General features: G+C 50.4%; 10 protein-coding genes across 10 annotated transcripts; 3 read left to right on the top strand and 7 right to left on the bottom strand.

Annotated features, from left to right (window-relative positions):
- The first annotated feature begins 345 nt into the window (after nt 1-345).
- On the top strand, nt 346-2719 carry BO88DRAFT_407310 (carnitine O-acetyltransferase CAT2). The gene is made up of 3 exons (XM_025707395.1): nt 346-565; nt 625-670; nt 731-2719. The coding sequence occupies exons 1-3, from the start codon at nt 476-478 to the stop codon at nt 2395-2397; spliced, it is 1803 nt and encodes a 600-aa protein (XP_025559831.1). The 5' UTR covers nt 346-475; the 3' UTR covers nt 2398-2719.
- Nucleotides 2720-3706: 987 nt separating this feature from the next.
- Nucleotides 3707-4190, bottom strand: BO88DRAFT_407309 (uncharacterized protein). Its single transcript, XM_025707394.1, has one exon. The coding sequence runs from the start codon at nt 3971-3973 to the stop codon at nt 3740-3742; it is 234 nt and encodes a 77-aa protein (XP_025559830.1). The 5' UTR covers nt 3974-4190; the 3' UTR covers nt 3707-3739.
- A 3238-nt stretch (nt 4191-7428) lies between these two features.
- BO88DRAFT_407308 (putative serine/threonine-protein phosphatase) lies at nt 7429-9444 on the bottom strand. The gene is made up of 3 exons (XM_025707393.1): nt 8649-9444; nt 8074-8564; nt 7429-8006 (listed from the first exon to the last, which is right to left on the bottom strand). The coding sequence occupies exons 1-3, from the start codon at nt 9151-9153 to the stop codon at nt 7752-7754; spliced, it is 1251 nt and encodes a 416-aa protein (XP_025559829.1). The 5' UTR covers nt 9154-9444; the 3' UTR covers nt 7429-7751.
- A 596-nt stretch (nt 9445-10040) lies between these two features.
- On the bottom strand, nt 10041-11903 carry BO88DRAFT_470495 (aspartic protease; the record flags this gene model as incomplete). The annotated part of the gene is made up of 1 exon (XM_025711672.1): nt 10041-11903. The coding sequence occupies one exon, from the start codon at nt 11901-11903 to the stop codon at nt 10041-10043; it is 1863 nt and encodes a 620-aa protein (XP_025559828.1).
- A 922-nt stretch (nt 11904-12825) lies between these two features.
- Nucleotides 12826-14184, top strand: BO88DRAFT_446004 (nucleotide-diphospho-sugar transferase; the record flags this gene model as incomplete). Its single annotated transcript, XM_025710256.1, has 5 exons — nt 12826-13318; nt 13368-13462; nt 13512-13877; nt 13943-14083; nt 14143-14184. Exons 1-5 carry the CDS (start codon nt 12925-12927, stop codon nt 14182-14184), a joined length of 1038 nt encoding a protein of 345 aa, XP_025559827.1. The 5' UTR covers nt 12826-12924.
- Nucleotides 14185-14942: 758 nt separating this feature from the next.
- On the bottom strand, nt 14943-15377 carry BO88DRAFT_305006 (putative HAD superfamily hydrolase; the record flags this gene model as incomplete). The annotated part of the gene is made up of 1 exon (XM_025702430.1): nt 14943-15377. A coding segment is annotated over one exon (435 nt), but the record flags the coding sequence as incomplete, so codon positions are not given.
- On the bottom strand, nt 15359-17481 carry BO88DRAFT_130123 (tRNA threonylcarbamoyladenosine dehydratase). The gene is made up of 4 exons (XM_025701389.1): nt 17244-17481; nt 16882-17155; nt 16728-16827; nt 15359-16655 (listed from the first exon to the last, which is right to left on the bottom strand). Exons 2-4 carry the CDS (start codon nt 17062-17064, stop codon nt 15400-15402), a joined length of 1539 nt encoding a protein of 512 aa, XP_025559825.1. The 5' UTR covers nt 17065-17155; nt 17244-17481; the 3' UTR covers nt 15359-15399.
- Nucleotides 17482-17763: 282 nt separating this feature from the next.
- BO88DRAFT_407306 (alphaN-acetylglucosamine transferase) lies at nt 17764-19327 on the bottom strand. The gene is made up of 3 exons (XM_025707392.1): nt 18757-19327; nt 18052-18692; nt 17764-17994 (listed from the first exon to the last, which is right to left on the bottom strand). The coding sequence occupies exons 1-3, from the start codon at nt 19235-19237 to the stop codon at nt 17884-17886; spliced, it is 1233 nt and encodes a 410-aa protein (XP_025559824.1). The 5' UTR covers nt 19238-19327; the 3' UTR covers nt 17764-17883.
- Nucleotides 19328-19881: 554 nt separating this feature from the next.
- Nucleotides 19882-20927, top strand: BO88DRAFT_130104 (thioredoxin family protein). Its single transcript, XM_025701388.1, has 3 exons — nt 19882-19985; nt 20036-20120; nt 20181-20927. The coding sequence occupies exons 1-3, from the start codon at nt 19943-19945 to the stop codon at nt 20473-20475; spliced, it is 423 nt and encodes a 140-aa protein (XP_025559823.1). The 5' UTR covers nt 19882-19942; the 3' UTR covers nt 20476-20927.
- Nucleotides 20928-21379: 452 nt separating this feature from the next.
- Nucleotides 21380-24223, bottom strand: BO88DRAFT_446000 (uncharacterized protein; the record flags this gene model as incomplete). The annotated part of the gene is made up of 3 exons (XM_025710255.1): nt 21380-23711; nt 23733-24012; nt 24040-24223. 3 exons carry the CDS (start codon nt 24221-24223, stop codon nt 21380-21382), a joined length of 2796 nt encoding a protein of 931 aa, XP_025559822.1.
- Between the last annotated feature and the right edge of the window lie 535 nt (nt 24224-24758).

Here is a 24758-nt window from a genome sequence, read left to right as displayed (position 1 = left end):
CTTGCAGCTGTACAGCTCTAATTGAATTATCGAAACCGTTCGGCACCCCATGGGGTCGGTGCCAGACCGAAAGCATCAACTCTGAAGACTTAAGAGGCATTATCGTGATGGCTCGAAATTGGGTCAACTCCGTCCCCACCGGCCCAAAGTAAGTTCCTCGGCGATCCGGTTGACCACATTACCTATATTACCGTCACATACGCGGCATCCCCACCAGTCAGCGGAGCCAACGGGAAAGATCCACCTCAACCATGACAATACGTGACCATCCAGCAGTCGGCTGATCCTGGCTTCCATCCAGCCGAGGTATCTTTCCTCCTCTTGATCTTCAACTCGCTCTCTTATCTCATGTGGCCTTTCTCCCTGCTACTTTTTTAGCTCACGCTCCTCTCCTCTGCTTTATTCCCTCTCCTCAGCCATCTTTAACTCTTCTTCTCTTTCTCATCTTCCCCCCATCCCTTCACAACCGCGAGGCATGTTCGCGGCTTCGAGCAGAACCCGTCTCTCCACTCTCCCCCGGACTCGTCTCTCCCCCGCCAACTCGCTCCTCGCCAGATCTGCCGTCGTAAGTCTATTCCCATACCACCAGAATAATATCGGCTAATTGTGATTTCTACCGCTTAGACACCCATAATGGCACCCCGTCGCAAAGCATCTTCGGTCCCTGAGGGTAAGCAATCACATGCGAATCCGATTCGAGATCCGCTATTGACACGTTGTGGATGGATAGGCTACAAAGAAGATCTCTCCAAAGGCAATATGCTCAGATTCGAAGACTCCCTCCCCCGCCTGCCGGTACCCTCTCTGGAAGAAACGGGCCGTCGCTACCTCAAGTCCGTCCACGCGCTGGTCTCCGAGGCCGAATATGAGCGCACCAAGAAGGCCGTTGACGCCTTCGTTCGCCCGGGTGGTGAGGGTGAGCCCCTGCAGGAAAGGTTGCTCGCCCGCGCCGCCGACCCCAAGGTCAAGAACTGGCTTCTTGAATGGTGGAATCACGCCGCATACCTGGGCTACCGGGACCCTGTCATCCCCTATGTTTCGTACTTCTACTCCTACCGCGACGATCGCGCCCGGCGGGACCCCGCCAAGCGCGCCGCCTCGGTTGCTACTGCCGCTCTGGAATTCAAGCGCCAGGTCGACGATGGCTCCTTGGAGCCTGAATACATGCGCGGTCAGCCCATGGCTATGAGCACCTACCAGTACATGTTCAACTGCTGCCGTATCCCTGGTGACAGTGTCGATTACCCCCAGAAATTCCCGGCTCAGGACAACGAGCACATTGTGGTCGTGCGCAAGAACCAATTTTTCAAGGTGCCTTTGACCGTCAACGGCAAGCGCCTGAACAACTCTGAGCTGCGGCGCCAGTTTGAGCGCATCTACGAGGTTGCCCAGCCCGCTCCGGCGGTCGGCGTCTTGACCGTCGCTAACCGTGACCTGTGGGCCGACGCACGGAAGAAGCTGCTGGCTGCGCACCCGGCCAATGAGCAGGCATTGCGTGACATCGAGTCGAGCGGGTTCCTTGTCTGTCTGGACAATGCCACTCCCGTCACGCTAGAGGAGCGTGCTCATCAATACTGGCACGGTGATGGTACCAACCGCTGGTTCGACAAGCCGCTGCAGTTCATCATCAATGACAATGGCACCGCTGGGTTCATGGGCGAGCACAGCATGATGGACGGCAGCCCCACCCACCGCCTGAACGACCACTTGAACAACCTCATCTTCAACCACAAGATCGACCTCTCCGAGCAGCCGGTGCGGTCCGACCTGCCCGACCCTCGTCCCATCACCTTCCACCTGGACGGCCCGGTACTGGAGGCCATTGATGCTGCCAACAAGGAGCACCGCCAGCAGATCTCGTCGCATGAGCTCCGGGTCCAGGCCTACCAGGGCTACGGCAAGGGTCTTATTAAGAAGTTCAAGTGCAGTCCGGATGCGTACGTGCAGATGATCATCCAGCTCGCTTATTTCAAGATGTACGGCAAGAACCGCCCGACTTACGAATCTGCCTCGACCCGCAAGTTCCAGGAGGGCCGCACAGAGACCATCCGCACGGTTTCGGATGAGAGCGTTGCTTTCTGCAAGGCCATCAGCGACCCTGCCGTCCCCCGCGAGGAGGCTGTCCGTCTACTCCGCTCGGCGCTGGCCGCTCACTCGAAGTACACGGCGGAAGCCAGCGATGGCCGTGGTGTGGACCGCCACCTGTTCGGTCTGAAGAAGCTGCTGCGTGAGGGTGAGAAGCTGCCTGCTCTCTATGAAGACCCCGCATTTGCGTACAGTAGCTCGTGGTACCTATCAACCAGCCAGCTGAGCTCGGAGTTCTTTAACGGCTACGGATGGAGTCAAGTGATTGACGACGGATTCGGCATCGCTTATATGATTAACGAGAACAGGTAAGCTCCCCTACCCATAATTATTGATCGTTGCTGACCAGTGGTTTAGCCTGAACTTCAACATTGTGTGCAAGCGCCTTGGCGCAGAGCGCATGAGTTACTATTTGAACGAGGCGGCATCTGATATGAGAGACATGCTGATGCCAGACTTGGCTGCCCAGAGCGAGAAGGCCAAGATGTAAGATAGATAGATACCTATATACCAGCGATACACTTTATTTCAGACCACAATTGAGGATATACACGTTCATAAAGAGCAGATAGATGAATCATAACCCACATGTCCAGAACAATCTGCAACAACACAGTACCTTGATATATTTCCGCAACAGCCGATAGAATGATTCAGAAATCATAACATATTTGATATATTAGTATACTAATCCCTCCCTTCTCATCACCTTTTTACCGTATCTACAAATCGAATGGATCTATGATGTCTCACTAAACTTGCATGCGATTCTGTGCTCTGACAGTATTATAATAATTAGACTGACAGATTCTGAGCCATGCAAGGTACAGACCTCACAATACACTGGATCCCTGCTCACGTGGGAATCAAGGGAACGAAGCCGCAGACTATGAGGCAAAGCAGGCGGCGGAATGTAAGACTGAATCGGGATAATAGATTAGCCGGCTCGCATTTGCTACTAAGAGAACCATTTGCAGGAAGTTCTAGAATGGCTATATTGAATAGTAGAAACCACAGTAAAATGCAAAACTAAGTTACTACTATGCGCTTATTCAAGGTCTTATTTAGAGGACTTTCACGTAGCACAGGGGTCTGCCAAAAGCGTATAGTATATCTACAATGATATATATGTTCAAGTATACTAATATACAAAGGATTAGCCTGGCCCCACTTTCTCTGGTCAATACGATGTGGGAGAGTAACTAGTATTGCACCTGTGAAAAAAAGTTCCGGGTTTCTAAGCATATAATATCTGGTATACGAATATGAATTGAATTAAGTTGAAGTGTCTCCCTAAAATGTGTACTTTTGTGTCTCTTTGCTACTGCTTTCATTGCTTCCTTATCTTTCTGTAACCTTGACTTAGCGTGTCTTCTTGCGGCTACCGGTTTCCTTTATTTTCATATTTATCTATTTAATTTTTGAGTTTTTAATTTTTCTTATTTTCTTATTTTTTTATTTCTATTTTCTTTCTTTATTTTTACATTTTTTCATTTGGCGGAACTATTGCTGATCCCGACCTAGACCAGGAACAAGTGAGCTTATTGATTGGAATGTATCGTCATGTCAAATTATTAGCATTATTACGTATTATGATATGAGTTTGGCCTATATCAGGATTCTGAAACTCTCACGCGTCATAAAAGACTACAAATTAGGGGCGCGCATTGTCAAGAAGGAACTGCATGGCCTCGGGCCACCCTGAATCCACCATTTCCAAAACAGTCTGTCCTGTCTCATCATGCTGCGTGAGATCAGCTCCGCCTCCCTTCTTAACTAGCAGATGCAACAATGGCAGATCCCGATACTCGATCGCCTGCATGATAGCATTCCAGTGCCGGTAAGTTTTATTGGGGTCGGCACCCTTCTCAAGCAGAAGCTCAATCATGGAATAGTCACCATTGAGAGTCCGGCGGATCGCTTTCACGAGAGGAAGATGCTCGCCGGGGGCGTTTGGATCGGCATTTCCTTCCTCCAGCAGGAATCTCACAATATCGTCATGTCTCTCTCGCAAGGCCGTAGTGAGTGGGGAGAAGACGCCACCGTTTTTATACTCGACATTGGTACCAGCAGCGAGCAGCAATTTGATGCTCTCAAGCTGGTTGGCAAGCACGGCCATCTCCATGACGCCCTTGTGAGCAGAGAGATCAGGGACCAGTGGGAGCAGTTTTTGAAGTAGAGCCGGAGACCGCACGGCCATGCATACAGGCCAATCCTGCCCACGTTGAGCGGGGTTGGCGCCATGTGCGAGCAGGTAGCTTAGCATTTCCGACCTGTTTTCACGGATGGCCGTTGTCAGTGCAGTATGACCTTGTGCGTTGCCGTCATTCACATTCGCACCTCCCTGCTCAACCAGCCACTCCAGGGCCGCAGTGTTGTTGACTTGCACGGCCAGCTCTACGATTCCAGGTGGTTGAAAAAGATCAGCACCAGCCGCAATCAAGACAGGTAGGAAATGGAGTCGGTTGTGGGTGACACATTTCCAAGCGGGATATTCGGATGCCATGACGTTTGGGTCCGCACCGTGCTCCAGCAGCAGTTTCAAGATGTCGGCCCTATTGTCGCGAATGGCAGAGCAGAGGGGCGTGTAGGTACCGTCCTTTTTGGCATTTGGATCGAGTCCAACCTCCAGCAGGGTGCGAACGGCTTCGATATTGTTCATGCTGGTCGCCTGTTCCATGAGACCTGGGGTCTTTCTGATGTCGGCCCCGCTATCTAACAGAAGACGCAAACATGCTGGCCGGGAGATAGCTAGCCATAGGACATGCTCCGGTCCAGGGAGATTCGGATTGGCGCCGTGTTCGAGCAGTGTCGTTACAACGGCAATCTGCCCGGTCTGCACCGCCTCGTTGAGTGCCGTTCTCCCTTGGCAGCCCTTCTTGTTTGGGTCGCTGCCGGCGTCTAGTAAGAGAGTGATTAGCTTCGGTGGCGCCTGTTGTTTGATAAGCTCGACTAGCACTGTGCTACCGCTTGGCGTTTCAGCATTTGCATTCCCCCCATGCGCAAGCAGCTGCTGCACCATATTGAGCTTTCCCTTCGCCAGTGCACGACTCAATGGAGAGTCCTGTCCCGGCTCCGATGCATAGTTGGGATCAGCGCGATACTTCAGTAGCAAGTTCGCCCCGTCGACAAACGACTCATCTACTGCGACAAGCAAGGGCGTCTTTCCCTGCCGGTCGGGTTCGTTTGGGTTTGCACCAAACTGCAGAAGCAGGCGCATGCCCTGAAAATCGTGCTGGTGCACGGCCTCGTTGAGCGGATGAATATGCTCCCCAAGATTGGGCGACACTCCACTGTCCAATAACTGCTCTAGCAACTTGTGGTTCCGTCCCCGGACGGCGGAGGCTAACGCACCGCGCAGTCGCGTCGCACTAGCTCCACTGTTTCGGCTAGGGGTGCGATGGAGCGGGCCAGCTGATGGCTCGTATAGCCGGTGATATGTGAGGGTATCCCCAGATATATTATCGTCGAGAGGCGTGATAATCTCCGCTTGTGGCTCGCGCGAGCTCGTCCGCACAGGATTCCCATTCAGTCGCAGAGGCTGAGGACGGGAATTAACTGGGGGCAATGAAAGATGGTCCTGGCCATTGTCATTTGCAATGAGGAGGGAGTCAAGCGAAAGCACGGAGGAGAGTATGTCATCGGCATTGGACTGGGGGTTTTCTATCGCAACCGAGAGTTGTACTGGGGACTCTTTGGGGGGCACAGTGGGGACTGACGCGGATGACAACGAAGTGGCCACCTCCTTTGATACCCTTTCTAGAGATTTAGCCTTGTTGATGCCCATTACCGACCGACCTTTGGCCATACGGTCCAGTGCGGCAGCCAGCCCGGCGTAGCCAATGCCCACTGATTCCTCCATGAATGGCTGTTCGCCAAGAGACCAGTGAAAGGCGAGGACGCTGATTTGAAGTGTTTCGGTAGTCTTTTTCAATGACTCGCGAATGCGGTGCAATTCGAGGCTTGGGCGATTCCATCCGCGTTGAAGCCTGCCCAGGGCGCCACGATGTTCATACTGAATGAGTTTGGTCACGACCTTGTCCAGACTCTGGAAATCGCGATAAGCGGCCATGAATTTCTTCGCCACCTCCTCCACGATCACATCGGGGAGAGCGCGACCGGCAGCAGTGGATTCGGTGAGACCAGCATCAATGGCCCATAAAGCGCGACAGGTATCCAGGAAAGTCTGTGATAGTTCACGAAAGCCGTCCGGTAGGTCGTGCTCAGTGCTGAGATAGTCGAGCATATGCACCGAAATGCGATTGCCTAGCTGAGTGGCCTGAGCCGAGACGGTGAAAACGGCCTTTTGAGCAGCCATTGCGTTTGAAGAAGGCAATCTACCAAGAAATGAAGATAAGAACGGGTTAGAGGGGGAGAGGAGGAGCCTCAGACAGGATCGATAGATACTGAAAGAAAAGGAAGAGAAAAGAATTTGGAATCTTTAGAGGGGGTGGGTGAAGGGGAACCAGGAATCGTCCGCGAGCTAATAACATAAAAGAGGGCCATGGTGGTGAAGGAACCAACCATGAGGCAGGTGCAGCAGCGATACCTTTCACTAATCCTGCCCAGCTGGGATGATGAATGGATGTAAACTTCGGCGAACTCAAAAGGCTCCCCTGGATGGTGAGAACTAGAGGAGTGGGACCTTCGGCCCAGACCGAGCCGGCTTGAGCCTTCCAGGACAGTATCTTGGAGTCATGAGAGGACAGCCTCTTTTGGGTCCCACTCGCCTGCTTTAGGTTCACTCATGTGGAGTCCGACGGCCTCAAGAGGTGTGAAATGACTGGGGGAGACATATCGGGTCGCAATTTCGCAATCTCATAAGCCGGTTTCAATCCTTGGAAGTTTCGAGAGGGAGACTAAGTTCAAAGGCTGACGCAGGAAGGTCAATGGGAAGTTCAGCTGGGCTAGGGTTAGCACGGAGCCAGGAGTCAACCTAGACAGTTTATAGCTAAGTGGTAGGAAAACTACGTACGTAGTAAGTAGATAAGTAGCTCATTTCCCCGAACTGCTTCCCGCCCCACAGGTTCTCATTCACCCTTACTGTACGTAGCAGTATCATGTACACTAGTAGGTAAAGCAAGCCCCTCCAGCATCAGTTTGGTGCCTCGCCTTTTCTATGATGAATTGGTTCCGAGCACCGCTTTAGTCCAAGAGGATTATCGCTTGCTATTCGGAGCAGACGAGACAACAGATGCCACTACTTTGCTCTATCCATCATATCAGAACAAACCCACATTGTGCAATCGAAGGGCGGCGGAATGCGGGGCCGGGCCAGGTCAACAAAAAGACCGGCTCGAGCAGGTATAAGGATACAATTTTAATTGAATTGAATATAAGGAAGTAGTATACTATACCTCGCGTAGAGACAGATTTACCTATATAGACAAGCGCACCATCATATTCTCGGCAACCGGCCCATGCAATAAACAAGCCGTAACTCCAACCCCGATGCTCCACATGCAGAAATAAGCGAACAGAAGATGAACCATGAATAAATACACCACCCCTACCGGATCCAATCCAATCCAATCCAATCAATCAATCAATCCTAGTCCCTTCAAGCCAGCAGAGAGATAAAGAGAGAAAGATGCAAACTATGCAAAGTAGTATGCAGCGACGAAATTCTATACATGACAAGACGGAACACAACAAATGTCGCTCAATCAGGGTAGGTAGTTGTTACACCTGACCTGGATGATATTCTGCTCTCCAGAAGAGCTAATCACGAAAGCGGTGAGTTTTCCGCCGGCGATACAGCCGGTGTCAATACCTTTTGTATAGGTGTTGATGTTGAGGGCTGTTTCGGAGTCGTGGCCGTAGATGACGGTGGTGGCTTTGACGGCACCTGCATCTTCGTTGTCGTCTTTGTTCGAGCTTTTAGAGCTTGCATAGCCGACGGATTGGTGCTTGTTGAAGAACTATACTGTTATTAGTATCATTGCCTCAAAGGCAACATAGTACGGAAAAACTATAAGGGGAACTAACCTTAGTCCACATCATACCATCCCGCTCTGGGCTAGGCATATGGGTGTCCAAATCGATGGTCAACATGTTCATCACGCTATACGGATCCTGATGATTGAGATCCACACCCGGAATCAGTCCCCCATGCACGACCGCAACCTGTCCCATGGTAGGAATCTGTCCCACGTTAAGAATAACTGGGCAGGCGTCTAGCCAGTCTGCTTGTTCGTCTGACAGGACACGCGCGAGATCACGTTCATTCTTGGCCTGCTCTGTAGACTGACCATCGAGGTATTGATCGGAAGAGGTATCAGTTAACGTCTGAGCTTCAATCATATTGTGGCGCATAACAAGGACGCGGTCTTCGTTGTTTCCGCGCACACATGACGCGGAATACTTTCGGGCGAAATCGACAACGTCAGTGCTGTTGGGGCCCTGGCTAATCATGTTTCCTGTAAAGATGAGGTGATCGTTGGTCGGATCGAACAGGAGTTCTTCGAGGAGGCGGTCCACTATCGACAAGTTTGTATGTCAGTGATCTATGCATGAATTCAAATACCATGAACTGCATCAAGGGGAATGAAAAGGGGGCATACACTCTGCCATGCATCCCTGCACATCACCCACAACAATCAGCCGTTCCTCCCCCTCAGGCAAAAGCTCCTTATCCAACTTTTTCACCTGCACAACATCATCAAACCCGGGAAAAGCGTTCGTTCCAAACCATCCACCCACTTCCTCCTTCACCTCTGGATCTAGCGCCCGCAACAACGACGCATGCTCCGCTAGCCGCGGAGAGAGGATATACAGCCATCCCAGCAGACACGTTATGACCAGGATCAAGTACACCACGACATAGCGACGAAAGCGCGGCGCAGTGACAATAGACAGGAAGAGTTGGACGAATCGGGAGGGTTCAGAGGGCTGGTCGGGGTTGGCGAGATGGGAGTATTTGGCGTTAGTTTGCCATTCGTTGCGCACGTAATCGATCAAGGGTCTTGTGTAGCGCTTAATGCGACCCGTAGGGTGGGGAGAGAAGCGGCCATCATCAGAGGTGTCGGAGGAGTATTCGAGGCTTTCGGTGTCGTGATAATTGTTCATATTGGGAGGCGGACAAGTGTTGTTTTGTCTGATTCGGGAGGACGAGTGTGGGGGAAAACGGTTGTTGGTAATGTTGAAGGGAATGCTAAATCAGGAATGAGGCTATGGATAATGGACGAAAAGCAACAGAGAGAAAAGGGCAAAAAAAAGAAAGAAAGGGAAAGCAGCGACGATCAGAACCGATCGACAACACGGCCTTCGATGTGGAATGGCAAGGGAGGACACAGTCCGGGCCCAGCCGCGTCGGCGAAAGAGAGATAATGAAATGGCCCCAGATGGCGGAATGGAGCGAAGGACCCAAGATGTGGAAGGGACAGAGTTCCCGCAGTCTTGTGACGCCTTACTCGAAACATGAGTGTTTCCCTGACCTAACCATTCTTGGGTTAGTGCTATGGTGCCGTCCCTCTTGGCCTGAGCACTACTAGTCCAAACATGGTTTAGGTGTTCTATTCTGGGCAGGCGCGACTCGTCAGGGTCCAAATCGAGCATTTAATGCGCACTATTCTTACTCAGTGTGCGAGGCTGAGCAGATAGATAGCAGTCGGGATAAAATGAATAAAATAGTACTCTGGAGCGGTGTTGCTATATACGTATACCAAGATAACCGCATTTTTGGTTTATCCAACACTATATAAAGTACCACCCGTTCTATATGCTACATGTCGTATATATGGACATACATCATCTTAAGTGTCAAGTATAAAATTGAAGGATTTTGATTGGACTGGATCGTGATCAGAGGTCTATAGAAATTGTATAGTTATTCTACATACAAGTATAATCAGTATGATGATGATAGGGTGTGTAAACCGATATAACCTGCTTTGAATCTATCAAGGTATGGCAAAAACACAGTCAGCTATGTACATTACGGAAATCAGGCGCTTTTAGATAACATTAGAAGACCACGAGACGGATGTTTGTGCTGGTAGCTCAAAAGGGCCTTCCGGAGATCTGGACCTTTGATCTAATTCAACCAAAGCACCCTTTTCCGGGCCCAGCTCATAGAAGGGCCCTCTTTCCGAGCCCATCTCATGTCTTTCTTGGCTTTGTAACTCGTTTACTTGGTTCCATATGTTATCGGGTGCCTCCACAGGCATCAACTGATGCGCCGAGGATCCGTGACCTGTGTGTTCTGTCATATGGCTTTCGTCTGAAGTGGATGCTTTCTTTTGTTGTCGACGGTGATGGATGTAGATCCCAGAGAGAATAGCAATTAACGACAGCCCGCCAATAGTACTGCCGACAATTATACCGATTTTGACAGCCACTGAGAAACCTTTCCCGTCAGTAGATGGACCGCTCATTGATGTACTTGTTGTATTTGCGTTCGTCGTATTTGCATTCGAGGTAGAACCTGCAGGTATTGCCTTCCAGGTGCTCTTCCAGGTGGCTTCCCAGCTGTTTGTTGTTGCCGAAATAGTGGAATCATTGTCACCGATTGACACGGTATCGACAATGAAGGAGCCTCCCGGTCCTGGTGCTTGAGCTAGAAACCACTTTCCACCAAGCCAATTGACTCCTATAAAAGCTGCTTGAAGGAAAGCACGTCCTAGAACAGGAGTGCTATTGGTAGCCATGCACGGGAAATATTGCGTTGGTGTCTTCACAAGCGGGGCCTCTAGTGTGAGATTCAGAAGAGCGAAGGGAACTTTAATCGTGATGAAGTCGTTGTTGAGGTTATCCTTGCTGAATTGGAAACCTAGGTAACCTGGCGAAGTTGCAATGGTATCGTACTGTGAGTCAGATGTGTTCCAAAAGTAAAGGCCGTATTCAGGGTGGTATGTCACAGGCAACTCAGCGGCTATCGCATCGCATGAGCTCTGAGGCAGATATATATATGGGTTTGCTGGGTCCACAATGACGCTGAGACCAGAGTCCAGGGAGGAATTACCCTGTGCCAATAGCCCTGTTTTGTTCGTGTAAGTCCAAGGAGATCCACCCTCTGCTACTCCGATATTCATATCGAGCAGCTCAATTGGGAAGCTTCCACTTGAAAATGCCTGGGAGGACACCTCGCCCATCACTCTATTCTGATCATAACCCCCTAAAAGCAGCGATCCAGGAATTCCTAGTGCTGCGGAGCCAATATGCATACCGTAAGAATAAGATGGGATGTTTAGCGATCCCTCTTGCTCATAGAAATAGCTGGTGACAAACGTCGTGTTGATCTTGATCACATTTCCAAATGTTTGATTGATAGCTGGGCATCCAAGGGATAAGATCCCCACCTCCAGTGGGTAAGCTTGCCCACCAGGGTAAGTCTGCCACCCCGAATATATTATGATCATATCAACATCAGGTACGGGTGAGCCGCTGATGGTTACATAGTCTGTTGCTCGTCTTGCTTTTGCGTAAACAGGCGCTGCGTCCGAGAAACCCCAATCCACATCACCCCATGTCCCATATGGAGGCATCTCTATCGATGTATTATCGAGGCTGGCTGATATGTCGCTGTCAAAGAGGCCAGCTATATCCCCATAACACACAGACGAGAGTGTTTTGTTGTCGCAAATTGAAGATAATAGAATCTTACTTTCCCAACTACCTCCCGGGTACAAAGCCACTTCCGAGGAAGGAACAACGATTTCGGTGTAGTTACTCCCAATTTGCACTGTGACCGCTTGCCAGGGGCCATCGGGACCAAACTTCTTATTTGACCAGGGCATCACCCGGGGACCCGAGCAAAGAACATATTCGAGGCAGAGGGTCCAAAAGGCAAAAAAGCACTGCTGCTGTCGTCGCCGCATCCCTAAGGAAGAAAATCTGTTAGAAAATCCTGAGCCATGCTAGAAAAAAAGACATGTTTCTGAATGGCCTGACTCGACAGACATCTCAGGAGAGCGAAGTAGCCTACCGATGAATATTGAAGACTCTGGTGTAAACTGACTCAGGCCGCCTCCAGGCTGAGCTGAGGTACCAAACACAGGTGAATAGGTGTTGATGTCGCAAATCTTAGGATGACTGCTAATAGTACTTATGGCATTCTGAGATTGCGCACATTTCAGAAGAAAAGGTCAACTTGAGTCGTCAAAAGACGAATATGTGAATTGAGATTCAGGTTGGATAACTATCAGCCAACTAGATTAAGTACAGGCCCATCTAAGCGCCCCTAATATGCCAGTTGTTATTCATAGCCGCACGAGTCCTTACAGTGGGGTTGCATGAGAACCCACTGACCAGTGAACAATGGGTGTGCATCTAGGTAGTACTAAGTACTAAGGTAGTGAAGGTGCAGGGACTACTGAGCCGGATGTACGGCATTCATTCGCGCTTAGTTTAATCTTATTACTGAGTCAGGCCGAAGTCATAGGAGCACTATACGATTGCTTGCTCACATGGTGGATTGATGGTAAAGCTGTGAATCGCTCCTACCTCAGCCAGTGTAAGTGTTGACTCTCAGCTAGATGTGCTTGGAGTTGATGACAAGGCTGGGAATGAGCAAAGACCCTGAACCCTTTGTAGTTGGCTTCACCCAATGCATGTTAGCGCTGTGCTGGGCACGGGCCATCATTTTCTCCAATCAGTAGCTGCGGTGGGTTATAGCGTGCTTCAGATCATGCATGGGCAGCGCTTAGCCGCCCATTCGCAGCCACCCGCCGCTGTCTACCAGCCGAGGGGCTGCTTCGAGGCAGATGGGGTTTAATTTCGATAATTGCACCTTGCAACACTCTTTTATTCTCTTTAGCCTTCAAAAACAATGCACAAAACTCGAAGTAAGATTCTTGGGTAACTTGCTCTCCAAGTCTTACCATCAGCTACTATAGAAAAATGTTCACAAGAACTCCGAAAGTCTTCCGCGCCTTTTTCTTAGTTGTGTCCACTCTTTTGGGATTTGTGACATTGTTACGACTTCCTAAACATCCGGACGCTGCACGAAACTCCGATTCTTATCACACCGGGCTGTCTAGGGAGCGCATTGACTGGTCCCGTTTCGCATACACTCAATATGCCACAGACAGGTCTTATCTCTGCAATTCAGTCATGATCTTCGAGGCCCTTCACCGTCTCGGTACAAAAGCCGACCTCGTGCTGATGTATCCCTCCAAGTTTCTCGTGTCTGAGAACGATAGTTCAATTGAAGCACGCTTACTTCGTTTTGCAAGAGATAATTATAACGTGAAGCTTCGGCCAATCGAGGTAATCATGAAGGGAGGAGGGGGAGGTAAATCAATTTTTTACGCTGCAAGACTAAATACTAACTATGAGCGCAGCACCATGGTCAACGAGCTACACGAAGCTCCTCGCTTTTAATCAAACAGATTATGACAGAGTTCTCAACTTAGATTCTGACGCCACCCTGCTGCAGGTTCGTAGCCCAGTCATGGCATTTCTCATCGCAACTAACACACACGCAGACGATGGACGAGCTGTTCCTACTCCCACCAGCTCCAGTCGCCATGCCACTGGCCTACTGGTTTTATCCGGAAGAACGAGTATTCACATCCGGGCTTATGCTCATCCAACCATCCACGGGTGAATTCAATCGCGTTTTGGAAGAGATATGGGACAACCCTTCTGAAGAATACGACATGGAGATTATGAACAAGTTATACGAAGATAATACTCTCGTTATACCGCACCGCCCTTATATGCTTTTGACGGGAGAATTCCGCGCCAAGAACCATGAGGCTTATCTGGGAAATACATATGAACCGTGGGATGCCGACAAAGTTCTAAGAACAGCTAAATATCTCCATTTCTCTGACTGGCCAGTTCCCAAGGTACGTTAACAACAAAGATTTGATACCCTACGGACCCCTTGAGATTGTGCTAAGTCTGGCGCTAGCCATGGGTTGCCGCTACTCAACATGTGATCGAGCAGACCCAGCCTCCTTGCGAGGTCAACCCTGCTACTGGTCAACGAGATGACTGCCATCTCCGAGAGATCTGGCTAGGGATGTACAAGGAATTTATGTCTAGACGACAGGTACTTCCAATTTTTCCTGGCTTCAATTCAATTCTCGCTGAGGTTACTGACGTGAGCAGAGCGTATGTGGCGTTGCTATACAAGACCAGGATGCTCAATAACAGGTCGATCCTTCTTTGACATCATTTTATGATGAATGTGAAGAACATAACACTGATTACTGAACGCTGGACGTTCTCGTGTAAAACATGTTTTACTTTTCTTTTCTACCTATTCTCTCTCTCTCTCTCCATAAGCCATTAGAGTCATGTTTTGTTCAGCATCCACGTTCGAGCTCTACTTTTGAAGACCTTTTCAACGATTTGGTTTATTTTCTGCGACTTACTATGATAGATACAATTGTTCTAATCATCCAATAAGTTCTTATTAGATTTGGGTTAACACTCTGTCAAACAGTGGTTGTGGTGCCAGTGTTATTAGGACTTATTCTATCTGTTTAATACTTAGACTTAAAAAGGAATTATCTTATGGTAGTAGGTAAATAGAATATTTTATAAGAACCTGATCAAGCTAGAATATAGGGAAAATTATAATACTGGAGGGTGCGGATGATCAGGGGTTATCAGGAAAGTTTAGGTAAGTTATGACTTTGAGCACCTTCAGGACGCGCGGTCATATTAATGATTGATTCTTAACATCAGTTTATGCTGTTTTATCGCCCATGGTTCCTCCACGCCTGGATGTTCCTATTATGTGAGAGATAGGATAGGGGACTTTTTACCGCATATATTAGACCTTTACGATATTCTGCAAAGGAGATAATCGGATTAAAAATTTCTAACAGATGCTTCAGTGGTACATTGATACTGTATTTCTTGTAATTCAAGTATTCTATGCTTTGTTTATATTCAGTCTAGCTGTTATCAATATATCCTAGCTGCCACTTGTCTCTAATATCAACCAATCTTGTTCTTCCAGCCAGAACATCCTCCTGCCTCGCTTGGTACTCGACTGCTATGTCTGGATGTGGTACCCAAACTACTCGCATCCCAGCCCGTCTTGCAGCTTCTATTCTAATTATGCTATTTTCAAAGACCAAACACTCTTTGTGCGAGATGGGGCTTTCACCAGAATCTGCAGCTGGGTTTAACGTCCGCAATGCGACCAAGAAAATGTCAGGAGCCGGCTTCCCTCGAGCCTGTCGCACTCGTGGGTCATCACCCAAGACCTGCCTGTCAGACTGTATAAAGCCAAGCAGCCGTCTTGTTTTAGGGCTCGAGGTTTTCAACTTGTAGCTATGACTCTTGGTGCCAGGTGCTAGTGCCATATGTATCTTGGTCCCTGAAGAAGCACTACTCGTTGGTATCTCCGCGTCATTAGCGATATTGCTCGTGAAACTCCATCTCCCGTTGACGCTTCTGCACCATCTCAATCGTCTTGATATCGTATACCTCCTCCAGCTGCTTACCACCCAGAAGCACTTCTTTTTCATGCCGTACAGCTTCATCCTTAGTCATACACACTAAATCCTTCAACTCAAGCGGAACAAAGGTCTGCCCCTGCTTCATCCACTCCGGATCAGGTCCGAATCCTCTCTCAGGCCGCTCCCAGGGAACAAGACTGACTCGACTAGGGAGGCCACTGACCACGCTCTTACCGCGGAAGATCTCATCGACCAGATATCCGACGTCATCCTTGCTGATGGGAAGGCGAAGCCCGACAAGGCTAGGGCCATGCTCCGCCCGGGCCAAGCGCTCGAGCGTTCCCTGCAAGGCTGCCAAGACACCATCGTACAACTTATCCCGACCCTTTCCACCCACGCTGTAGTCCATCGGATAGCCGGAGATGTCGCAAATGACGTGGTTCGCCACGGTGTAGCCAAACACTGCAGGCATTGTTCCCAGCACAGGGAGGATCCGCGCCCGAAAATCGGGCAATACACTCAGTTCACCAACTTCTCCTTTGCTGAATTCTGCCTCATTCAGTGGAAGAAGAGTGGCTTTTCCAGGACCGGGCTTTTCAGTGGAGAAAACAACAGGGATACCGGTATTCACGCCTAACAACTTGAGGCGTCGACGAGTGCTCCGCGACAGCGGATCATCCGTACTAAGTGAAATATCACCAACCGTAACACGGGTAGGGTCTGACTTGCATCCTGCTCCCATTGCCGAAATCACGGGAATAGAGTGCGAGTGGCAGTAATGAAGCAGCTCCACCTTGGACGTAATGTTATCAATGCAGTCAAGTACATAGTCAGGCTTGTGTCCTTTGTCGTTGTCGTCCCAACTCCACGGCGCAAGAAGTCTGTCGGCAACTGATCCCCCGAATAGTTCGTTTCGACAGTCAAACTTCACCCACGGTGTGATCTGCTCCAGTCTTTTGCGAATACAATGCACCTTCGGCGTTCCAACGTCGGCCAGCGTCGCGAGAGCATGTCGGTTTAAGGAGGAAAGCGTGACCTGATCGAAGTCGATCAAGCGGATCTTGGAAACACCCGAGCGGGCAAGGGATGCCACAGCATGCGACCCGACTCCTCCACATCCGACAACAATTATGTATGACGAGCGGAGCTTCGCGAGGCCTTCATCGGACAGGAAAACACGGTTTCGGGCAAGTTGTTCGAGAATGAGCTCTAAACAGAAATCGGATTAGCCGAGTAACATAGCGACAATTGTAGGGGAGTATTCCAAGCAAGAATCTGTACCATCATCATAGTCTCCTTCCTGCGCTCTCCGAGCGAGGAGCGCACTGCGTTCATCTTCCTTGCTCAGCTGCGCTGCAGCCGCGACACCGTATTCTGTGAGCTTCTCGATAGTCAGCTAGATTTCCTATATTAAGTTCCAAAAACCCTAGGATACCTTTTCAACGTGGTGTTGGTCATTGACATCTGGGATGGATGCTTTGAGGCGCTGCACCGCATCCTTCCTTTTGAAAGCCTGGTAGCCAAGTATCGCACCAGCGACCGCAGCTCCCGAAATCACTGCTGTAGCCGCAAGCTGTGTCTGATGAGATCCACTCTGCCGTTGGATCCAGGATGCCATTCTTATATATCTTTTTATACTGTATGCGCGACCTTATCCATATGCGATCCGATTTTGACTGTGGCGATACTGTCTAAATTGTTGCAGCGATCTATCACAACTCAAATGGTTATTGACGTTAATTCAAGAGAAGACGTAAGAGGGAGCCCAATGAGAATTTTTGACCAGTAATAACTCACCATAAAGGAGTTTCCCAACCAGAGGCAGACGGTGCTGAATTATCAATTACGTATTTCCCATCGCAGTTGAGCTCAAGTGGCACCTCTAATGCGGGTCACGTGTATTCCAACACCACGCGTTGTTCCCGCGAAGCAGCACTCAACATGTATATAGGTAATGGACTGCTAGCAGTGGAAGAAGAACACCTGATTGAGTGTGATGATAAGAAATGAACAGAGACCTAAAAGACTATCAAAGCTGCTTCTTTTATGTGAATGATTCATTTCTCTTATCCTTGTTGGTGTCAGGTATTATCAAATGCGCGTTTAGGGCCATATTCTTTGCTTTAAGCGGTGGCAACACTTACTTAGCGGACTCGATCAGGTATGAGAATAAAAACTGATACCAATTGATTTGAATCAATTATGACGTGACCTTCATATAAGAAGTACTAGGTGTCAACCGCGATGACAGGTCACAGGGGTTGACGATGCCCAGTGCTACGGCACAGGCAGCGGTCATTAGGGATACTTAATATGTCCATTCACTTATCGTACAATCCATCGACGCCAATGTGCAGCCAAATTATCCATGTTGTCTATATACAATCTGCGAAACCCGTAACCACATCCGAAACACCATGCCAAATACACACTGAAATCAACTAGCAGGGGAAACTGGAACACCCTCTGGTGCCCCCTCCAGAGGACCTTGGGGTTTCTCCCGGGGCGGCCAGTTTGGCGCCGGATAGCTGAGCAATTTACACACGTCCTGTCGACCATCGTTAGCAAGAAGAACACACCAACCAGACATGAGGAATGAACAAACCCTTCGTTTCCGCCGGAAATCATCGTAGAGCTTCTTCCAAATCTCACGATCCTTGCACCCACTCTCATGCATCGTGCCCGGCTTGACCTTGCATTTGGGCAGCATATCGGCCAGCAATTCCTGCGGCCACATGACCCACGGCTTGGGCAGCGGCCAGTCGGAGAAATGGACCAGCTTCGCTTCCGCTAGTACCTTTTCCGGATCCCATTCTTCGTGCTCATTACCCAGGAAGGCCCGGTGGTCGTCCTTGCGAAACTCGCCGGTGACTAGTCCGTACTGTCGATGCGGCAGAACCAAGGCCGAATCCGCGTACCGTTCGTTCATCAGTTCCATATCGTACCTGACTCGCGAGCTGACGTTCGAGTCGACCTGTCCGTACGAAATGGCCTGAGCCTTATCCATCAACGCATACCACTCTTTGTAGGACGGCTGAAGGACAATCAAGAGAGACGAGAGCTGCTTGATATCAGGCAGTTCCCAGTAGGCGCGGGGCATGGCGACTTGAGAGGGCGGGAGGAAGAACAATTCGTCCATGTTCTGTAGAACGCTAACGTCGGAGTCGATGTGAATGACACGTTCAAATTCGGTCTCTCCGAAGGCAAGAAGCTTGGAGATGCTCTTGTCCCAGGACTCGCTTGGTCCTATTCTTCCTGCATTAGCTCCTGACGTCGTTGACAACTCGAACCGTTGTAGGGAATGTCCTACCCGATCCAGCCTTAACCATCTGCACATCAATCGGCACCAACAGCACATTGTATTTCTCCTGGGCCATCGCCAGCAGCTGGCTGTCCCGGTCGCGATCGTCATCTACTAGCACGTCCCAGTTCTCGGGGTAGAAGAGCACCCGCTGCGCTCGGCTGCCAAGCCGTTGCAGAGTATCGAAGACGATAAGCGCATTGCACAGGTATGGGCTCGACGTCGCATACTGGCTGTAGGCGTAGAGCGACCAATCGACTCGGTCGTAATCAATATGAGGAAGGGGCGGAGGCGGGGGTTTCTCTCGACGTAGCAATAGGACAAACAGCACGAAGACGAAGATGGCGAGCCAGGCCCGCGGACTCTTAAGATAGCGGAGCTGGCGCTTGATGATGGACCAGCAGGGCTCTTCGGGAATGTCGAAGAAGTCGGCTTCGGAGGCGTCTGAGCCCCGGCGGTAGGGTAGAACGGGGCCTTTCTTGCCTGCCATGTTGAGTTGAAGTAGATCAATTGAAGGGAAGGGACATCTTTAGATGATGGTTGACGCGTATTCTCCTCGTCGATCACTACTACTCCGCCATCTTCAGGGAGGCAATCGCCGCCATGATCTGGAGTGATAACTGGTTAGTTGTGCTGGTTGTGCTGGCTTTGTCAGCTATCCTGCGGATAAAAATAACGCCCAATCAGATCCGATCGGTTCCAGACCACTTACTAGTAGTAAGTACTGTGCACTCAGGTGCAACGCCGTTGGATCACCAAAAGGTACTACTAGTATCATTACAGTCTACCAGTAAGCAGTCAAGCTGAAGATCCAGTAACCGCGTCCAACAGGGTCGTTAATCAATTTCGGTGTATCCCGTAATAGGGTGTACACAGTATCCTATCGCATTCACCATGTCATCGGCGCGTGTCTTTCTCCGTTGCTCCGCAGTTTAGTCAGCACATGCGCATTGTTATGTTAACTACTCGAAAGACAAGAGATAAAATCGAAATAAAACATAAGCTATCTGCTAGTGTGACGTAGTTGGATTTGTATTGAAATCTTCCTGCTAATTCACTTATCATTCGCTTGGCGCAGCACGACCGTTTTTGGCGCAATTTAGCTGGGTATTTGCGACACCCGCCGAGAGATCACTCCGGAGGACTAAACCTCTCCACCCACTTCAGTCCGTCTGCCTGTTTCCCCGTCGCCAGTATGGAGCTTTCCCGCATTATCCTCGCCATCGTCGTCTACTTTGGTAAGCCATACGGACAGTGTTTCATCTGCCTGCTTACTGACGCCGTACAGTCCTCCGTTTCATCCGTACTCGCTTCTTCGGCAACAACACCACCGGATCCACCATGTCTCACGGAAAGGTTATCGAGGTTGACAAGTGAGTCGCCCTTCCTAACCCCCCCTCCGCAGATAGTAAATTGGGAACTGACCAGCCCAGCCCCGTCATCTTCAAGGCGCTCACCTCCAACGGTCCTGTGGTCGTGGACTTCTTCGCAACCTGGTGCGGTCCATGCAAGGCCGTTGCGCCAGTGGTCGGCAAGCTCAGCGAAACCTACACCAATGTGCGCTTCATCCAGGTCGACGTCGATAAGGTCCGCTCGGTGGCGCAGGAACTGGAGGTGCGCGCTATGCCCACGTTTGTCCTGTACAAGGATGGTCAGCTGCAGGAGAAGCGCGTCGTGGGTGGAAACATGAAGGAACTGGAGGCAGCCATTAAGGACATTACGGCATAAGAGGGTAGTAATAAAGGAGGCCGGGGATAGCCGAGCCCGCAGAAATGGAAGGAGAGAAAGTAAACTACAAGCCCAAATGTGATGATGGTGGACTCAGTGATGTACTCTTGTCTGTTCAGCACTATCGTGGCCCTTACTAGCGGGAGGATAGCTGCGGACCAACCAGCCGCACGCAATGCCTCCAAACATCCAATATTTGCATCTACCATCTGTCAAATTGATGTTAAGGCTACTAGGGATCGGAGCCGTCGGCTGGCAGCTGAATTGAAGGCGGAATACCTTCGACAGGACCTGATCGACGCGGGACGTGACACAGAATGTGACTGCGGGGCACGGCACTAATATTTCAATACGATATAATGTGTAGTTGTATAATTAGCCGCAGCGAGGACATCTCCTACGTCCGCTGCAGCACGTATAGTTAGTAGTTGTTTCATGGGTTTACGGCGAAGCTTTTGAGATGGGGGGTTTGACGGCGTTGAGGGTCACATCATTTGTTGCTTCAGACGGTGAGGCACCTGCATTGCTTAGCATCTTACAAAGCGGGCTTGATCGAATATCAGGATAACAATCGAACTAAATTAAAAGAAAGCCTTTGTCCGCGGGTATCATCGTCAATCAAATCAATCAAGCCAGAGACCAAAAGAAATCCTCAAACTGAACCTAACCAATCAATCCACTCCTGCCCGGAATTAATCAATCGCTCCCATGTCGCCAATGAAACCTAGCAAGCACAATGATACTCTAATTGAAAATGAACAGAGACCACACCATCAATGACCTATTGATGGAGTTAAAACAAGCAGTCTGTCTAAAAATGAGACGTCGCCAACAATCATTCCGAGTTTCACATCACTGTCCGCATATACTAAACGGGCATAAGTAACCACCAGGGACCCCGCTCTCATAACAGAAAACTCAGCTCGTCCTCGCTGTCATCGTCCTCGCACGGAATGACCCGCTCGACTGGGGGAGGTCGCGTACGAGTGGAGCGTCGAGGGCCTTGCACCTCCGATGGGCTGGGAATCTGTGGTGGTGGTGGTGGTTGTTGTGGTTGTTGTGGTTGTTTTCGTGCCGTATTGGGGGTGCGATTCAGCGATCTCACCGATACGGGCTGGTTGACGATAACCACCTCGATGAGGGGAGTCACTTTGTTAGGGTCCGCGCGGGAGAGGCTGGGTGTAGTCGGGCCTGGTTGTAGTCTCGTCTTCTTCAAGGTGCTGTTCTTGGCCTGGGGTAAATCGCGAAGGGCCGTCCGTGCCCGGGTGGCTATCGGTGCAGAATCTGGCTCAAGGGAGCGAGCCGCAGCAAGGCGCCCACGTGTCGCTGGCGAAGCGCCAGACGTGACTGGAGCTGCAGTCATCCTCCTCGAACTTGACCGAAGTCTCTTGGGTGACGGTGGCCTCCAATCATTCGTCCCGCGTCCTCGTTTCCCGCTCATCGATGGCGCAGATGATGTCACGCTGGATGCAGCATCCTCCGAAAGTTCAGGGCTGGGCGATCTGCTACTGGTTGAGCAGGAGAGCGCCGATGGTCGCCGCTTAGCTGTCGCAGCAAGAGGGCTTGAAGCGCCATCCGCATTACGGGAAGCCAGAGGTTTGGCGACCGGCGTGCTGGATACCCATTCCCCAATGCTTTCTTCCCATCGGTACAGGTGAATCACATCGTTTTGTGGCACATGTGCCAATGCGGCAGATTTGCGGAGATTCCCTTCTTGCTGGGATGAAGCGGCTTGTTCTTGAATTTCGAGAGCCCACGCGTGGTCATCCACATCCAATGTAACCTCCGCCAACGTCATTGCTGTTTCCGCAGCTACCTTGGCGAGCAGCAGAGAAATGCCCTTCATACTCGTCAGCCGCGCAAGCCGCCATACGATAGCTCGAATTTTTCGAGGTGTCCTCGTGGGATCATCTTCGCGCGCATGTCCACAGCATCGAAACAGTTGTTGAACAAACTCTGCTAGCTGTTTGACTGCATCCTGTTGGTGTATCAACGATATACAAAGCGACTCTAGATTTTCTGGCGAGATGGCGCCGGACTGGCTAATGACCTCAGGCGTGGAACTTTCAGTGCACTGCAGCGTCCACTCACCCAACAAGACGTATCCCCGACGCAGGGATTGGAAGCTTGGACCCTCCATCTCGCGCCGCGACAGTACCAATCCAACTGCCCGTTGTACCCCAAAAGACAGTGTTCCGACAATATGTCTGACTTTCGTGCCTGTTATCTTGTCATTGGCACCGGAGGCTTGCGTCCGTGCCATATACATGCCGCACAGTGCGGTGACTAGACTCGCTGAAAGATTGCTGAGCGCATCTTGGATGGGAACAGGACACGGAGATTGATCTTTAGGCACGCTTGTAGGATTCGTTACCGATGCACGGGTGTCCTTTAGACGTACACAACGAGGTACCTTTCTCCCCTTGTTCCGAGCTACCAGCGAATCCGTGGCGGGATATATACCAGCAGATGAAAGGATGATAGCCTCAATAGTCCGGGTCGCAGCAGCTGAATCTCCGTCGCCAATTGATAGTGACCGAATAGCCCCATCCACGCACTTTTTCCATCTTGTAGTGACCATCCACTCTGGCGGAAGAGCCCTACGAGACAAGAGCTTTGTCATCTCATCAAAAACAAAGGATCTTCGTTCGGGGGCCTTCGAGTAGTAACTGCGCAATATGTAGATAGGGTTATCGCAGTGGCCCACAGGTTTCGAAGGATCAAAAGCTGTTGGGTAGTCGTGAGTCTTGATGGTCGTAAGATATTGTGACATAAGTGTTTCGAAGGCATCCAACTCCCCGTGCTCAAGACATTCCCCTAGCAGGCGACAGACAGCCAAACTGGGTATCCATTCTCTCATCATCATCTCAGAGATCAGGTGGATGCCTTGCGCACGCACAGCTTCACGGAGCGGCTGCCACCCACCGCCGCCAGGAGCATATTGAGCTTCGAGTTCAGTAAAGTATGCATCACACATGTCAACATCCTCATCCGGCTCCACCTGATCCTGCAGGCGCTGCTCCTCGGCGATGAACCCCGGCAGCCGTCGCGCAGCCATAGATAGTAACGATCGGGCCCCGCGATTCTCCTCGTCATGCTTGTGTATTGTCGGAGCAGGTCTGGTATTCTCCAAAAATTTGATAAGCATGCGATCCAAAAATCTCGCAATATCCACCAAGCCCGGGTCTCCAGAAAGATCCAAAACTTCCTTCCACGAGCCCTGGTATGCCGGAAAACTGGGATTATTCGTCCGCGACTGCCTGTTGGCCCCGACAGCGCTCAAGGATGGTCCCGAATTCCGAAAAAGCCGTTTGCGAATAGACAAGGTCGCCTCCGTGGGTCCTGGTATAGTTCCTGTGATCAATGGGGTAGCGATCTCGATAGCGCCAGGCAGCGTCCTCTGCACTTCCGGGCTCTTGATCAACAGTCGACTACGTCTCCGTGCGCCATTCCTCTGTCCACGATTCGAGTAATTATGCCTGGGCCGGCGATTTCCCCGGTTTCCTGGGACCCATGCTGGATCGTCGGGTTCCTCGTCTGAAAGATTGCAGCCTGGTTCGTTACCAGTTCTTTTGTTGTTTAGCGGGGCTTGCGAACGGTGGGAATCGTGGGGATCGGGCTTGACTTTCGATTTCGTTTCTGCTATGCTGTTGCGAATCTCGTAGTGTTTCTGGAGTCGGTGGTGGATGGATTTCAAGGGGCGCAACATGCGATTCGCCCATTTCGCGGTCGGCCGGATGTCCTCCATGTTGCGCCAATTGCGTCGCGGGTTGGCGTTTGTACTCGCAGGACGTCCCACGCCCGTAATGGGGAGGGATTCCAAAGAAAGCGCTTCAAAATTAGGCTTGTCGTGGTTATTGATGTCTCATAAATGATCGATGTCATCGGGAGTCGCGAGCCAAACACTGCGATGTAACCAAAAGTACTACCGAAAGAATGCGTAGAGACGACACCTAATCAAGTTTCGGATCCAATAGCACTGCATGCAAGTAAGATATACAGTTATGCACAGCCACATAAACCCAAAATCAGTTGCAAAAATCGAAATAAATTAAGCAAATGTGAACGTAAGATGTTGGAAGTTCCCCAACAGAGACCCAGAGGGCGGAATCGCGCAGGTACGCGATGCTTGCCGCCGTATGGCCCATTGGATAATGACGGGGTGGGTGACCGCCTACCATCTTCAGTGGGCTTTGAAAAGACAACGGTCACGTGAAGAACCAGGCCCATAAGGCGCTGGATTCTGGAGTATTCCAGCAGAACAAAGCAGTCTCATTTCTTTC

This window comes from Aspergillus vadensis (genome assembly GCF_003184925.1).
Source record: "Aspergillus vadensis CBS 113365 unplaced genomic scaffold BO88scaffold_23, whole genome shotgun sequence".
NCBI lineage: Eukaryota > Fungi > Ascomycota > Eurotiomycetes > Eurotiales > Aspergillaceae > Aspergillus > Aspergillus vadensis.
This window is presented reverse-complemented; position numbering and strand designations above follow the sequence as displayed.

What these genes read in the sequence shown, in the direction of transcription:
- BO88DRAFT_130123 (XM_025701389.1), bottom strand. Translation starts at nt 17,064, where the DNA reads ATGGCATCCTGGATCCAACGGCAGAGTGGATCTCATCAGACACAGCTT. An exon ending in ACCAACACCACGTTGAAAAG is followed by an intron (nt 16,828 to 16,881) that starts GTATCCTAGGGT and finishes ACTATCGAGAAG; the next exon opens with CTCACAGAATACGGTGTCGC. An exon ending in GGAAGGAGACTATGATGATG is followed by an intron (nt 16,656 to 16,727) that starts GTACAGATTCTT and finishes ATTTCTGTTTAG; the next exon opens with AGCTCATTCTCGAACAACTT.
- BO88DRAFT_407309 (XM_025707394.1), bottom strand. Translation starts at nt 3,973, where the DNA reads ATGATTGAGCTTCTGCTTGAGAAGGGTGCCGACCCCAATAAAACTTAC.
- BO88DRAFT_407310 (XM_025707395.1), top strand. Translation starts at nt 476, where the DNA reads ATGTTCGCGGCTTCGAGCAGAACCCGTCTCTCCACTCTCCCCCGGACT. An exon ending in TCCTCGCCAGATCTGCCGTC is followed by an intron (nt 566 to 624) that starts GTAAGTCTATTC and finishes TCTACCGCTTAG; the next exon opens with ACACCCATAATGGCACCCCG. An exon ending in AGCATCTTCGGTCCCTGAGG is followed by an intron (nt 671 to 730) that starts GTAAGCAATCAC and finishes GTGGATGGATAG; the next exon opens with GCTACAAAGAAGATCTCTCC.
- BO88DRAFT_130104 (XM_025701388.1), top strand. Translation starts at nt 19,943, where the DNA reads ATGGAGCTTTCCCGCATTATCCTCGCCATCGTCGTCTACTTTG. An exon ending in CGCCATCGTCGTCTACTTTG is followed by an intron (nt 19,986 to 20,035) that starts GTAAGCCATACG and finishes GACGCCGTACAG; the next exon opens with TCCTCCGTTTCATCCGTACT. An exon ending in AAGGTTATCGAGGTTGACAA is followed by an intron (nt 20,121 to 20,180) that starts GTGAGTCGCCCT and finishes TGACCAGCCCAG; the next exon opens with CCCCGTCATCTTCAAGGCGC.
- BO88DRAFT_407306 (XM_025707392.1), bottom strand. Translation starts at nt 19,237, where the DNA reads ATGGCAGGCAAGAAAGGCCCCGTTCTACCCTACCGCCGGGGCTCAGAC. An exon ending in GATGGTTAAGGCTGGATCGG is followed by an intron (nt 18,693 to 18,756) that starts GTAGGACATTCC and finishes CAGGAAGAATAG; the next exon opens with GACCAAGCGAGTCCTGGGAC. An exon ending in ATTTCCGGCGGAAACGAAGG is followed by an intron (nt 17,995 to 18,051) that starts GTTTGTTCATTC and finishes GATGGTCGACAG; the next exon opens with GACGTGTGTAAATTGCTCAG.
- BO88DRAFT_407308 (XM_025707393.1), bottom strand. Translation starts at nt 9,153, where the DNA reads ATGAACAATTATCACGACACCGAAAGCCTCGAATACTCCTCCGACACC. An exon ending in GCAGGGATGCATGGCAGAGT is followed by an intron (nt 8,565 to 8,648) that starts GTATGCCCCCTT and finishes ACTTGTCGATAG; the next exon opens with TGGACCGCCTCCTCGAAGAA. An exon ending in ATGGTATGATGTGGACTAAG is followed by an intron (nt 8,007 to 8,073) that starts GTTAGTTCCCCT and finishes ATAACAGTATAG; the next exon opens with TTCTTCAACAAGCACCAATC.